This window comes from Agelaius phoeniceus, chromosome 4, assembly GCF_051311805.1.
Source record: "Agelaius phoeniceus isolate bAgePho1 chromosome 4, bAgePho1.hap1, whole genome shotgun sequence".
NCBI classification, from domain to species: domain Eukaryota; kingdom Metazoa; phylum Chordata; class Aves; order Passeriformes; family Icteridae; genus Agelaius; species Agelaius phoeniceus.
Genome location: NC_135268.1, coordinates 10716299 through 10729333, shown reverse-complemented (window position 1 = coordinate 10729333; position 13035 = coordinate 10716299). Strand labels below are relative to the sequence as shown.

Here is a 13035-nt window from a genome sequence, read left to right as displayed (position 1 = left end):
TGTTTGTAGCAATATTTCATCAGGAGAAAGCTGTAATGGGGAGTAAAGAACTGTTAAAACCTAATCCATGACTCAATTTCCATGATTATGCTAAAGGAAATGAAATTGTCAACTTTAATTACCTTTACATTTAGAATATAACAATGATTTTGCATGAGCAGAACATTGTAATGTCTTTTCCTTGCGTATAATTATTACAATTAGAAGGAGTAGGGAGGAAGAGGTACATGGCGTTTAAGAGATGAGGACAGAGAATAAAGCAAAATGAGATGGTATCAGGGACTACTGGAAAAACTTCCTTATGTCAGAGTAACATTTTTGGATATTGTGAAGATGGGAGGATTTCTCACATGGCTTTAAGGGAAGGTACATACTCAGGACAGCATTTGAGGAAAGCATAAATCATCATCTCTAAAGATTTACTGTCCTTTGAAGAGCCCTGGCATAGCAATTCTGTGGCCTCTGCCACACCTGTTACCCTTTCATGAGCTGAGATGGAGCTGGCCCACAGAACACGGTGATTTTGGATGAGGTCAGAAATTACTCTTTGTTCTCACAGGGGGCTATCATTCAAGGGCTGCTGAAATCTCAGTTACTCCTTAAACTCTGTGTGTTGATGGCAGCCAGAACTCTGAGTAAGGGAATAAAGAATAAATAGGTAATTGAAGGAAAATTCCTTGCCTCCGGCTGGATTTTTCTGGAGAATCTTTCACTTTACTGTGAACTTGAGTTTTTCCTTCTGCCCCTCAAACACCTCATTTACTGTTAGTTGGGCCAGTGTGAGAACAGTTGCTTCTCTAGGCCAGCCATTTCTTCATATCTAATTTATTTTTCTATGTGTTCTGCCTTACTATTGTTTTTTGTGCCTTTCTGTATATAGATTACAGTAATTATAGAGAAATACCAAACCAGATCTCCCACAGGCTAGAGATGCAAGGTCTTGAAAACATTTCCTTGTGATGTTTCTCAGCAGGATCCATTTCATCATTACAAAATTATTGCAGGAAACCACAACTTTTTGCCCATGACTATAGACAATAATATGTGATGAATACTCTGGTAAAAAAAACCAGTGAGCTAAGACTGGTAAGGCAAAGTCTGCAGCTATGAAAAACAAAAATTGTGGTTTTCAATATTTTGGTTAGAATAGTAACTTGCTCTGTGCCAAATACAGGATAAAGCAAAGAATCAGATTAAACCTAAGAACATCAGTGTGTTTGCAATGGCAAAAGATGCACAAGGAGATAATTCATTTCTGAATTGCTTGATTTAAAAGGTACTTCATCTTCATATCAGAAACTTTGCTTTATGTAATGAAAAATCACACCATTTTCAAAGCAGAAAAAAATAGGAAGGAGACACAGGTGTGCTGTTTATTTTGAGATATAAAAGCTATGGAAGGGACATTGAGATTGATGGGAAAGCAGAACAAGCTTTTATCCAAGAAAAGGTATTTTTCCTTGTCACACATCAAGGGTTTGTATTTATTTTTCCATTAAAACCAAAAAGACGGGACATTTAGTGGTAGAACAAAATAAGTGATACAGAGAAGATGTGATCTTGCTTTATGTGAATTTTCATTGTGTAGAAGTTCAGGCAGTGACAACACTTCAGATTTCTACAAAATTCATGTTTCATGTTTGCCTTTAATCTGATGTCAACAGCGTGATTTCATTTGCTCTTTATCCAGGTAATAGGCTATTTAATATTTAAGCATTCGCTTGTTGCTTTTTCCTTATAGAAAGCTCCAAATCTGATTCCAGATCCCTGTCTCAATTTTTGACACAAAGAGAAGCAGATTGTAAAAATAACAAATGAGCTTTCAGGAGTGTAAGAGTTTGAATGGTCAGAGAGGTGGGGTTTCCTTCTCCCATCTGATGTGTAACCTGTTGCTTACCCTCACATTTTAAACTTTACCTGGTAAACCAGAGTGAATTATCCCAATTTCTATTTATTGGGACTTTACAGTTCCCATCTTGAGTGTTTGCATCATTCACTTATCTGTCCTGGCTGTATTTGTACATAAATCTGCCCGGGATTTGGTGTGCGTTTTGGGCAAAGTCTGCTTTTGATAAAAGGTGATCTTTTGTTTGTGTTGTCTGGCAGACTTGAGTGCTAATAAGCTTAAGGATGAGGTATTTAATGAGTCCTGTGTATAGAAATAACGATGGATGGCTTATTTGGAATTCTAAGACACAACGTGGCCAGGCATGCTGAGGAGTGCCTGGAACTGCACCAGCCTTACAGTGGGAAGCTTATTGATTACACAGAGACAGGGTACATTTTAATAATTTTTGGAACACTGTACTGCCTCAGGTTCTGAAATACATTAAAGGAGGACTATGAACTTCGTTTTAACCTGGATCCTAAATTATTTCTTGATGTACAGTCAACAGCAGCTCTGTGAGATCAATCACAGTTACTAAGGTGTATTAAAATCAACATATTTCATTTTAATTGCTGGTATGCCTGATTCTCTGAGGCAGCTGTTCATAAAGCTAAATTGCTTTTTTGCCAGACAGGAGTTTCATTTCACTTCATGGTAGATTTTTGCCTTATGCACTTAACCAGCATTTTGCTTTCCTTTCCTCCTCCTTCCTCCTCGCCCATGATTTTCATTTGTCTCCAGATAATTTTCTCAGTTTTGCCTTCTGTCCTCATTAGCAGAAACTTCAGCCTTGCCAATGAGTCAGCTTTAATAAAGTAGTTGGATTGTTTGAATTATTAGTTGATGTAAAGGTGCAGACCTGGAGCTCTTTTTGGTAGTCTCTGTTAACCTGTGCTATATGAGTCTGCAGACTCCTAATCAGCTCATAAAATCTGCTGGCTCTGTTGATGGATATATTGTGAAGAGATACATTTATTTTCAAGTTGTATCCTATTTTCTGTTTAGCTGCCTGCATTTTCATTTTCTGTGCTCTGGTTTTCTTGGGGTTTTTTTGGGGTTTTTTTTGGTTTTTTTTTTTTTTGTTTTTTGTAGGGGAATGCTATGAAGCCATTTAGTAATTTCATTCCTGGTTTTGCATCTCCCGTCACTCTGTGTTTTGATAGGGAAAAATGCATGTTCAGTTTGTAAGAAGTTATTTCCTTGCTCCAGTCCCTGAAGTTAATCATAGACTTTAGTATCAGAAAAGGAGGAACACACCTGAGTCTTGACCTCCTACATAATGTATTAAACATGGCTGTAGCTCTCATTTTGTTTCAGTAGAATGGGCTTATAAATAAACTTGCTGCTGCCCAGCATGGACACAAGATGCTGCTCTATTCTGAAGAGTATTAGATGCTTTCCCATTTCCAGTCAATTTGAGGATTTTCTCTGTCCTCTGAGGCAATTGAAGTTTCTATATCAGGTCAATACTTTCAGGCTCATAAGAAATGCAGGCAGATAAGAATAAAATTACTGGTTTTCATTTATTTAAAGGCACACTTTTTGGAAAGAGAACAGGTGGATGCAAGAGACAGGTGAGCAAAAGCAGAACACTGAATTTTGGGAAAAGAGCAATGGTTCCAGCACAGCAGTTGTACAAGTGCTGAATTTGTGCATGGCATTACGGTAATGGCCTATTAGGGCAGTAAGTGGCAGCAGTTAGGGAGATTTGGACACGATGTCTGTGATTCTGGAGGCAAAGGCAGTCAGTGGCGCTGGAGCAAAGATGCACGGCTTTCAAACTTGAACACAACATAGAAAGTAATGTGATATTATCAAGGGCAATTCCAGGAGTACACAGCACTGAGTAATTCTGTATTTAGATATTTTACTAAAATTTTTACCCTTGTGATATCCTTGACCCTGTAGATTTTAGATTTTAGCATGCTCTGTGGATTTTCCAACAGTTTCACTCCTGTGAAATAATGAAGGGGTTTTTTTTCATACGGATGATTCCCATAATTTCATTACTTAAGTTCAGATGTTACTTGTCTGTTTCTGCTTTGTTTCTCATTTTTCATTCGTGTATATTCTGTGCCCCTTCTGTAGCAGATTTTAAAATGCAGGTTGCAGGTGGAGAGGGGCAGAGGGACAGCACACACTGCTGGTGCTGGAAAGCTTAATACAAAGGGAGCTCTTCAGAACTCCCTTTTGCTTTTCTCCTGTCTGTATATAATAATTTGCACTGAATTTGGATTTTTGGGTGTTTTTAAGTCAATAAGAAAAGCATTCCACAAATACAGCCATATTGCAGATCTCTTGAGATATTCTGGAGGCCGCAGTCCACTTTAGTAGGCCTCAGCAATTCACATAAAGCCCATCCCTTGCAGCTGCCCTGTTTCTCCTTAAGCTCCTCTTGTCAAGGCTTCCATGAAAGCAGACAAAACCCAAAGTCGCCTCCTGTGGCCTCCTGTCTACTTCAAAAGGTTGTTAAAGCCACATTTCTCTGTTTCCATGCTGAATTTCTGGAGATATCATCACTTAGCAATGCAGAGCGTGCCTTAGCTTGTCCTTTTCTCACTTGCATGCCTGCTGAACACCTTCTTCTGCTGGGTCTGCCTTCAAAGGCAAAGAAAGTTTGCAAAATAGAGCCAGTTTACAGGAGAGCCTGCTGTTTGCAGAGATTGTTCTCTGGGGCTGTGGAATGCACTCCCTAGCTGATCTCAAATAGCTTGAATTTGGTTACATGGTTTTGGGATAAATAAATGGCTATCTCAGTGCAACTTAGCTCTTAATTACCTGGAAGGACAGAATTGTAAACCAGAGGTGTGTTGAGATTAACTTACCCTCTAAATAAAGTGCCAATTTTCTTCCTTTAAAAATGCCCGACAAGTGACTGGTGGTATTTAGGTAGATCTCTCCACAGAATTGCCAGATAGTAAAACAAAGACGTGATTTAACAGTTTTTCTCTGACTGGGCCAAACTCTGGAAAAGATATTTTGCAGTAAGAAGGGGAGCAAGAATTCCTTCTCTGTACATGTAATCTGGGAGTCGTTGTTATGAATAACAAGCCATCTGAATTGGAAGAGCCCCGTGGCTCCCATATATCAACCAGCTACCATGGTGATGGTGTAAAAATTGTGTAAAAATCTCAGTAAAATAGAATCCTAGGATATTCTCCCTAGTCTTTATTATAAGTCCCAGGCAAACACTCCCAGAAATGAAAATCCTCTAGGCAATGTTAAATGTAACTCAACCTTGACTTGCAGGAATTCATCTTCGGAATGGAAAAATTGCTTGTCTCTGTGTCCAATTAATTCTTGGCTTTCATTTGAAACTGCCAGAGACTTTGCGAACCCAGTTTTGATGGGTTTTATTTATGCAATATAAATCCTTGTCAGCTGAGAATTAGTCTCATATATTCATTGGAAAGGGATTTTTTTTATTCATCAGCAACCTGGATGTTGTACACAGGAGACCTGCAAATGCAAGACTCTGTCTCACCTTATGAGTCAGAGCTAAACCCTCTTTGAAGAGCTGCTGACCCAGCATGCCCCATACAGGCAGCAGATAAACCAATGAAACATTGATTATTAATAGAAAACAGATACATTTTCATCTTCCTGCCTAAAACCCCTGCTAAAAAATAAGCTTCCTGAGTTCCTCAGCCTTATTTATATGAGGGAGAGTTTTCAATTTTTCCTGCTTGCAAGGTGTCTCAATTTTTTCTCCAAATGAGAAACAGTAATGACTGTAATGCTTTTGATCAAACACTTAAGACATATTGATGAGTGTTTTGAGAGTTATTGCAAGTTATTGCAAGTTTCCTTTGCAGATTTTTCTTGGATTCATTCCAACATTAGGATTAGATCTGTGGTTTCTTGCTGTTGTCAATTTTGTTGTTATGTGCCAGTACAGATTTCCCCACTCCTAGTTTTTCTTTAGCATGGAGGAAGATGGGGTGCTGTTCCCACTTGCAGCATGTGGACATCAATCCTACCTAGATTGTTTTGCTCCTGTCTGAACCTCATTCTGAGCTCTCAACTCTCTAGTGATTTGGCCAAGCTTATAATAAACAGAGTTCTCAGGAGCTGGAACCTGCTGGTTCACCATGTGCTTTGCCATGGTGAACCTTCCACAGCAGCCTCAGGCATTTGCTTTGACAGAGTGCCTGGGAAAGGTTATGTGTGTCCAGCAGGAGTCAGCAGTGGCTCGAGCAGCTACCTTTTCTTAGAGACCATTTCATTTTTCTCATTGTAAGCATGTGACCTGCACTCTTCCTTGTTGCATGCCCTTCAAGAGTTGCGTGCATTCCAGCTCGGGATTTTCACTGATGCGATGTGTCCGTGTCCTCCAGGAGACCTCTTAACTCTGTGGAAAAAATCAGGACCAAATCCATAAAAATCCATAGAAATCAGTGTTGTTAGGAATGTGTCTTGGTCATGCTTAAGGAGAGATTTGAGAGAAATTTGATTGATCAAAACCTCTTTAATGTTTTGCTTACTTATACAGAATTCTCCATTTTGCCTACCTGTTTAACTGCTTCCAAATAATTCTTTCCAAAACCAGTTGTAGAGTAGAAAATGTACATGAAAAAACTGTGAACTGCAGAAAAAAAAATGATGCTGACCTTTCAGTCTTCCCTGAACATAATTTGTATTTCTGCATTAATGTGCTTTATAGAAAGTGAATGTGGAAGAGAACTATAATTTAGTATATAGAAAACTTTAAATTCATTTGCATAATTCTATATGTACAGGCTTCTGAAGGACAAATATGGGCAAGCACAGCTAGCTGCCTCTTTCTGCAAATACACAAGTATCTGAATGTGTATAATCATATAATGTACTATATAGTTTTCCCATAATGCATAAAATACCTTAGAAGCATAAAATTGTTTGTATTTTTAATGCAAACTAATATCATCAATTGTAGCATGAAAATAATGGAAAGTTTAAAAGAAAGCTCTTATAATCTACAAATTACCAAACAAGCAAAAATAAAAGTTAAGCAATCAAAATGATAACATGAAGATTTTTAATTCTGAATCTTCAGTTTAAGACTTTATCCACAGGTTGTATGAAGTCTGCCCTGAAATAATGGAGCTGAATTTCCAGGATTCCCTTCATTAGAATAGGGTGTGGGAGTTTGAGCCCTCCTAAGGAGCCAGAGCAGGCTGTGACCAGTTGTTGCAGGGGGAATTATCTGGTAGGCAGTGCCCCTCAGAAAAGGTGTGCACTAATTCCTTTGCTCTGCTCAGTGTGGGCAGGATCTCATCCAGAGTCCCTGGGCAGAGTCAGGACACTGCACTGCAAGGCAAAGTCTGTGCAGAATGAAAGGAAGCCATAGGAGACCAGGAAAAACAAAGAGCTCCAAAATCAGCCCTCTGGGGAAAGACTTCTGGAGCTACTTCACAGAGAGAAGATAAAGGTATGGTACATGAAAGGTAGTTTCAGCGTGGTAAGGGAGAAATTATGATATGCATTACGGATAGGAAAAAAAATACACTTAAAACACAATTAAATTTATCTTGTACATTATGAAAACTTCCTAGTGGAGATGTTAATTAAACATCGGAACAAGGTGGAGTTGAAATGAAAACAAGCCATTCCAAATAATGAAACAGCAGTGGTAAAATCATAGAAACAGCAAATCAGCTTCTTTTTGGTGTCCACACCAGGCAAATTCTTTGGCTGAAAAAACAGGGGTCTGCACCTGACTTCCCCTTCTCCAGCCCTTGCTTTGAGGAATGCTTTTGTGAGCTTAAGCAGTGGGAAGGGTGGCAGAGAGGACCTAGAGCTCCTCCTCTGGCTCTCTGCTCTTGGCTTGCAGCACCTTGTTCAGTCCAGACTGCTGTCACAGACCAGACACTGTGGCAAGTCAAGAGCAGACCACACTTGTCCCCCCGGGCAGGTTCTCATGGCCACATTGTTGGTATAATCCTAATGGATTTAATTAACTCCCACCGCTGGAGAATTTGTGGCTACACGTGTCGTACCAAGTGTGGGAGATGCTGGATTGTTTATTGAGATGCTCTCAAGTAGTTGATACCAGGCTAATAAGATTTGTGTTACATAAATAGCTGTATGGGTGATTAATGAAGAACCGAAACAGATGATTACTGAAAATAAATGATTTTTAAACTACAGTTCTTTTTCAATTAAAATTATCCTGAGGCACTCAAAAGCTATAATATAAAGTTGTAATAGAAATACAAGCAAGTCCTCACTTGATATTTTAGATTCAATAACCATTTTGAGTCATGTGAGCTGTAAAAAACGATCCCTTTTATAGTAAGTTGTCCAACTTTATTTTTTTTATTGGATTAGGATTGATTTTGATTTGGTTTTCAAATGTGTTCCAGATAGGAAATTGGAGGCCATTTTTCTTACTGGGGGAAAAATGAATAAAGAGCCCCACTGTGGTGTCATCAGCTCTAACTTTACCATTGGCTTGGATGACATCCAATCTTATCTAGTGCCCTATATCTGAGATTTCACCTTAGAATGAGGGGAAAAAAAATATCAGCCCTGGCTCTCATGAGCTTACTGTGGGCAACTAGACTGGTCACTTTAGCTCCAGAGTGCTTTGTGCAGACCTGCTTTGTCAGTAGGGATAAGTCAGTATCTCTAATGAAGAATTTTAATGCTATGGGCATGGGGATTATCTTTTAAAACAAATCTGTTACACAGCAGCAATATCCACAGTATATGTGTGCTGGGAGACATTTCACCCAGGCTCTCTTACCCTCTGTAGCCCTTCTGTTTTGGATCCCTGTAGGATCATTCCAGCCCACTTTTAAGGTTCCCACTTCTGTTCACTCTTCAGTCTCTTCTCTTTCCAACTTTGCATCTGACTTGGTGCAAAATTTTGTGTGGGCTTTATTTTCTGAAATGGAATTTGTAAAGGGTTGTAGTTATTTGACATGAGAACTTGAGAGAGAAAATTCATGTTTGTGACAGAAATAAATTCTTACCCGAGAAGCTCCCCCCCTCAAATCTTTGCTGTGGGCTACATTGATAGAGTAACTTTGGTATCCCTATATCTCCTCAGTGCTTTGACTTGAACAGAAAATATAGATCTGTACCATGATCTGTCCAAGGGCAACAGCATCATTAATTGCTAAGTGATCTGCAAACAATTAGAGACCTCCTGGCTGGTGTACAGAGAGATGAATGGAGCTGTCTGCCTAATCAGATGGAGTTGTATCTATCTGTGGACCTAATTGTGTTGTTCCAAAATGCCAGCAACATCTGTCACTTCCTCCTTCTCACAGTAACATATGCTGTGCTCTGCTCTGCAGGGTCCTGCTCAGAAGCCTTTGAGGGGAATTTTATTGGGCTGGGACAGAATGGGTAGAGTTTTTAAGGAATTTTTTATCCCCTGTTTACCTGTTCAGATGTGCTTCGTGAGAGAAGAGCAGAATTAAGCTAGAGGTTCTACGCATTGAAGAAGCTGTAATTCATATCTGCATTAACAGCATGAAGGCAGGACAAATGTATTAGAAATTAATTGAGCCTGAATGCAGTGAATTTAGCACTTAAGGAAACAGAGAAGATCAATGGTTTTTGAGGCTGTGTTCTTCAGCACCTTGTGTTTCAAAAACTAACATAAGCACTGCATGCCACACATGGATGGTGCTTGTGTGTGATACTCAGTTTAGTGCCTCAATATTAATATCTGATTTCATTTGCTTTCTCTGTTTACATGTGTTACTGCTTGAAAGCTCTTTTTTAATCTGGTGATGAGATTTGTTAGAAAAGTTCCTGTGGCAGTCACTCCATCATTCCAGCTCCAATTTGAAGTTGGTTTTGGTTGAAATTCTATACAAGTTTTAGGGAGTTTGCCTCTCCGTGATACTGGTTTAACACAAAGCTAATGAGAAATATATCCAGTCGGTAGCTTCCAATATTTTTGTTGCTGTATCTGGCCTAATTTTGCCAGTAGAATTCTGCAGAAAAGCTTTTATTTCTTTCAGTACAGGCCTTGCTGTGTTCAGCACAAGGGCCAGAAGATGAGCAGGAGCAGGAGAGCTCATACTGGAGAGTGTAATCTGCTGCTTTATGTGGGATTTAGCACCTGCTTCTTTTAAGGAGTGGTTAATCTTTGTAAATTAGCAGCAGATCCATTGACCATCCTTCCAATCCCTCAGAAGGAAAAGGGATGAGGGAGTCCCTGCAGTGAGTGATTGAGTGCAATCCCCATTATTGTGTCTCTGGGCAAGGCACTAGGAAAAAGCCAAGAGGATTTATGTGGTAGATAGAAGGGTTGGAGAGGGAGAGTGAGCCTTCTAAAACCAGCTGAAACTCACCTTGCTTTTTGCTCCTTTAAGAAGCAGTTCATAAAAAACTTGAGCTTTTCTGTAAAAGAGGCTGGATGTTTCCTGTTCTTATTTTGTCTTATCAGTATTCCACGCATGTGTTCTAAATGATCAAATCGGTAGCCAAGTTTATGAAAAATTTAACAAAGATTTATTGGATTGATAACAAAAAATAGAATTTTGAAAAACCACCACAGCCAAGACAGCGTCAGCCCCGGGTGCAGACGCTGGGTGAACCAAGGGTCCGACTGACAAAGTGACAGCGTTTCCCCAGGGGTTCACCCCGAGTGCTTCCAGCAGCTAGCTTATATACAGTTTGTTCTGCCTGAGACAGGGATGACCGCACCTTTCTTTGTGTCTCTTCACATGTAGAGCTAGCTCCATACATGTACAGGAACGGACAAAGACGAATCTGGAGATCCAGATGAACTAACGAACTAACAACTAACGAACTAACGTCTGAGCATCCAGGCAGAAGCTGTATTCATATGTAGTAGGGTGATACCAGTTCCTGAACACAGCAGATGTAATCATTCCAGGTGCAGGTCTTGTGAGTATCTGAGACATTCCATTAATCATCTTCCAGGAAGGTCTAGATGCTATCTCCCAGGTGCAGATGCCAGGGAAATCATTGATGATGGCCCAGGACTGTCCCATTCATAGGGTAACAGACCTGATATTATCTTAACGCTGTCCAGGAACTGGTTGAATGAAAATAGAACTCTGTTCCCAGCTGGAGCGGTCAAAGACATAACTTTGGATCTTCACAATATTTTATACACGCATATATATACACCTATATAGCATGAATTATCTCTACCATATACTACACGTGGAATACAATCAATGCTATTTTTACAAAAACGTTCCCAGTTTTGGTAGAATGGTTTTGTGATGCTTTCATTGACATCACATCAGGGGTTAGGTGGTGTAACAGAATAATAAACTGGCTTTCCACTTGTGCAGACAGGTGTTAACTTACACCACAGATCACATGTAAAAAGGAGTCTGGCACTCCTGTCCCTATTGCTCTGCTTTATAGCCCAAAAGGGGGAGGAAGAACACGAAAAATACTTAACTCTTAGCAAACTCCCAATTTAATTTTCATCTATATGTTCTGCTGCCCTCCATTCAAATTGAAAAAAAAAAAAAAACCCAAAACAACACAGCTCCTAATGCTGCTCACAAAAAAGGTACCAGAAAGTCTGAGACAACAGCCTAAACAGCAGTGAGGAAATTTTCTAACAGTGCTGTGCTGCAAAGGGGAGGTGTTTGTAGCAGGGGAGATTTGATCTTTATTCATGCATGATCTTAGTTTCCACAGTTACTGGCATGCTTGGAGGAGTTGGTGCTTGAGGAGACTCCCACAACTCAGCTGTGCTTTTCCTAGCACTGCTCTTGTGTTACTGGTTCCTGGTGCATTTTGGAGCTGCAGCTCCAAAAGCATCAGTATGGGGACTTAGACATAACACAAGAATTTTTCTGGAGTACAGGGTGTAGGAATGGAGGGTTTTTAGTCAGTGTATTTTAGTCAGAATTGAGCAGAGCTGTTACAGTCTGTGTAGAGATTCTCTGTAGGTCAGGCTCTGGATCCAGCCTGTGCCTCATGCAAAGCACTGGAAATAATCTCTCTCCTCGTGTCTATCCCAGCAGTCCAGAGCAGTGTTTGCTGTTGAGATCCCAACCCAGAAATGCAAGAGGTTTTCTGTAACCCTTTGTCATCACATCTTAGTGTAAAAAATCAAAACCAGATAACTCTACATTTTCAGTGCCCTTCCCATGGCATGATCTTTGCAGCAAGACCCCAGAAAGTCCCAGCCCTGGAGCTTTTCCTCTGGAACATCAGTGATTTGTCTGATGCTGACACAGTCAGGGCTTGGTCCTGCCACCCTTAGTGATGTTCTGTAGGCTTTTCCTATGTGAGTGAGCTGGGCTGTCTGTGGATTTCTGGTACTTACTCAGAAGCTGGGAATTCAAAACTTGGTAGTGGATCTAAAGTTTTAACTTAAACTAAACAAGAAGCCTCTGAACCTGCCTGGGGCTGTCCAGAGTTGTGTGCAGCAGCGTTTAGTAAGAACTCATTTCTTTTCTCACAATGATATATTTTATTGTAATTTGTACTAAATACTGTTTTCCTTTTTCAAAAATATTAATATCTGCCTTGGTACTTTACCATTTCTTAGGAGTCTGTGGAGTTTTCTTCCTCTCTCACACTCATTCCATTATCCTGGGCTCAAAACTACTCCTGCTACACTCAGTTACTCTATTTACATCTGAGGGATGAGGAAGGAGGAAGAAATCTCTATGCTAAAAAACTTTAAAATCGTTTTAAAAGTAAATCAGGCATCTGTTGTCCTTCAGGATTTTGCCATTCTGTCACTTCAGAACAACTCTTTACCTCTCCACATTTTCCAACACACTTTAGGGGAAGGGGTGGGAATAATCTTGGAAACATGGACTTTGCGCTTTTACTATAACAAAACCCAAACAACATGAAGCATAATGCTTTCAGTTTTAAAGAAGAATAAATAGAGGTTCCACCATTTCCGTGTCCAAAGGGGTAAAGACACACTATGTATAAGCTGCTCAGGTACACAAGGATGCCCTTGGTGTTTTCCTGAAAGATGTGTGGTGGTAAATGTTAGTGTTATAAGGGAGGCAAAGTGATTGCAGAGATCTCTCTAATTCCTCAGGAGACAGAGTAAGGTTTTTCAGGTGTGATAGGTATGCTGAAATATAAAAGAATGGGAAGATCATGTCTCAGAGCCTCTGAATATTTAGAAAGGGAATGTTTAAAGCTACATTTTAAATTCTGTCACCTATTTAACTGCATGAAGTTCCTTCTTA

At 39.8% G+C, this 13035-nt stretch overlaps 1 protein-coding gene across 9 annotated transcripts in view; it reads right to left on the bottom strand.

The window, feature by feature from the left end:
- Positions 1-13035, bottom strand: part of LOC143693919 (bifunctional heparan sulfate N-deacetylase/N-sulfotransferase 4-like) — a 67912-nt gene that overhangs the window by 19722 nt on the left and 35155 nt on the right. For 2 of the 9 annotated variants that reach the window (XR_013181932.1, XR_013181937.1), the window contains 2 exons: positions 8616-8756; positions 86-6239 (listed from right to left, as the gene is read on the bottom strand). The exons of 1 other annotated variant lie outside the window; for it this stretch is intronic. Coding sequence is in view for 2 of the 8 variants with exons in the window: in XM_077176785.1 (XP_077032900.1) it covers positions 12900-12917 (18 nt within the window). In the remaining 6 variants the exon portion in view is untranslated. Of the gene's footprint in view, positions 1-85; positions 6240-6284; positions 6474-8615; positions 8757-10316; positions 12918-13035 lie in introns of those variants that run through there. 6 more of the 9 variants (XR_013181934.1, XR_013181935.1, XR_013181933.1 and 3 more) reach the window with 6 other exon arrangements.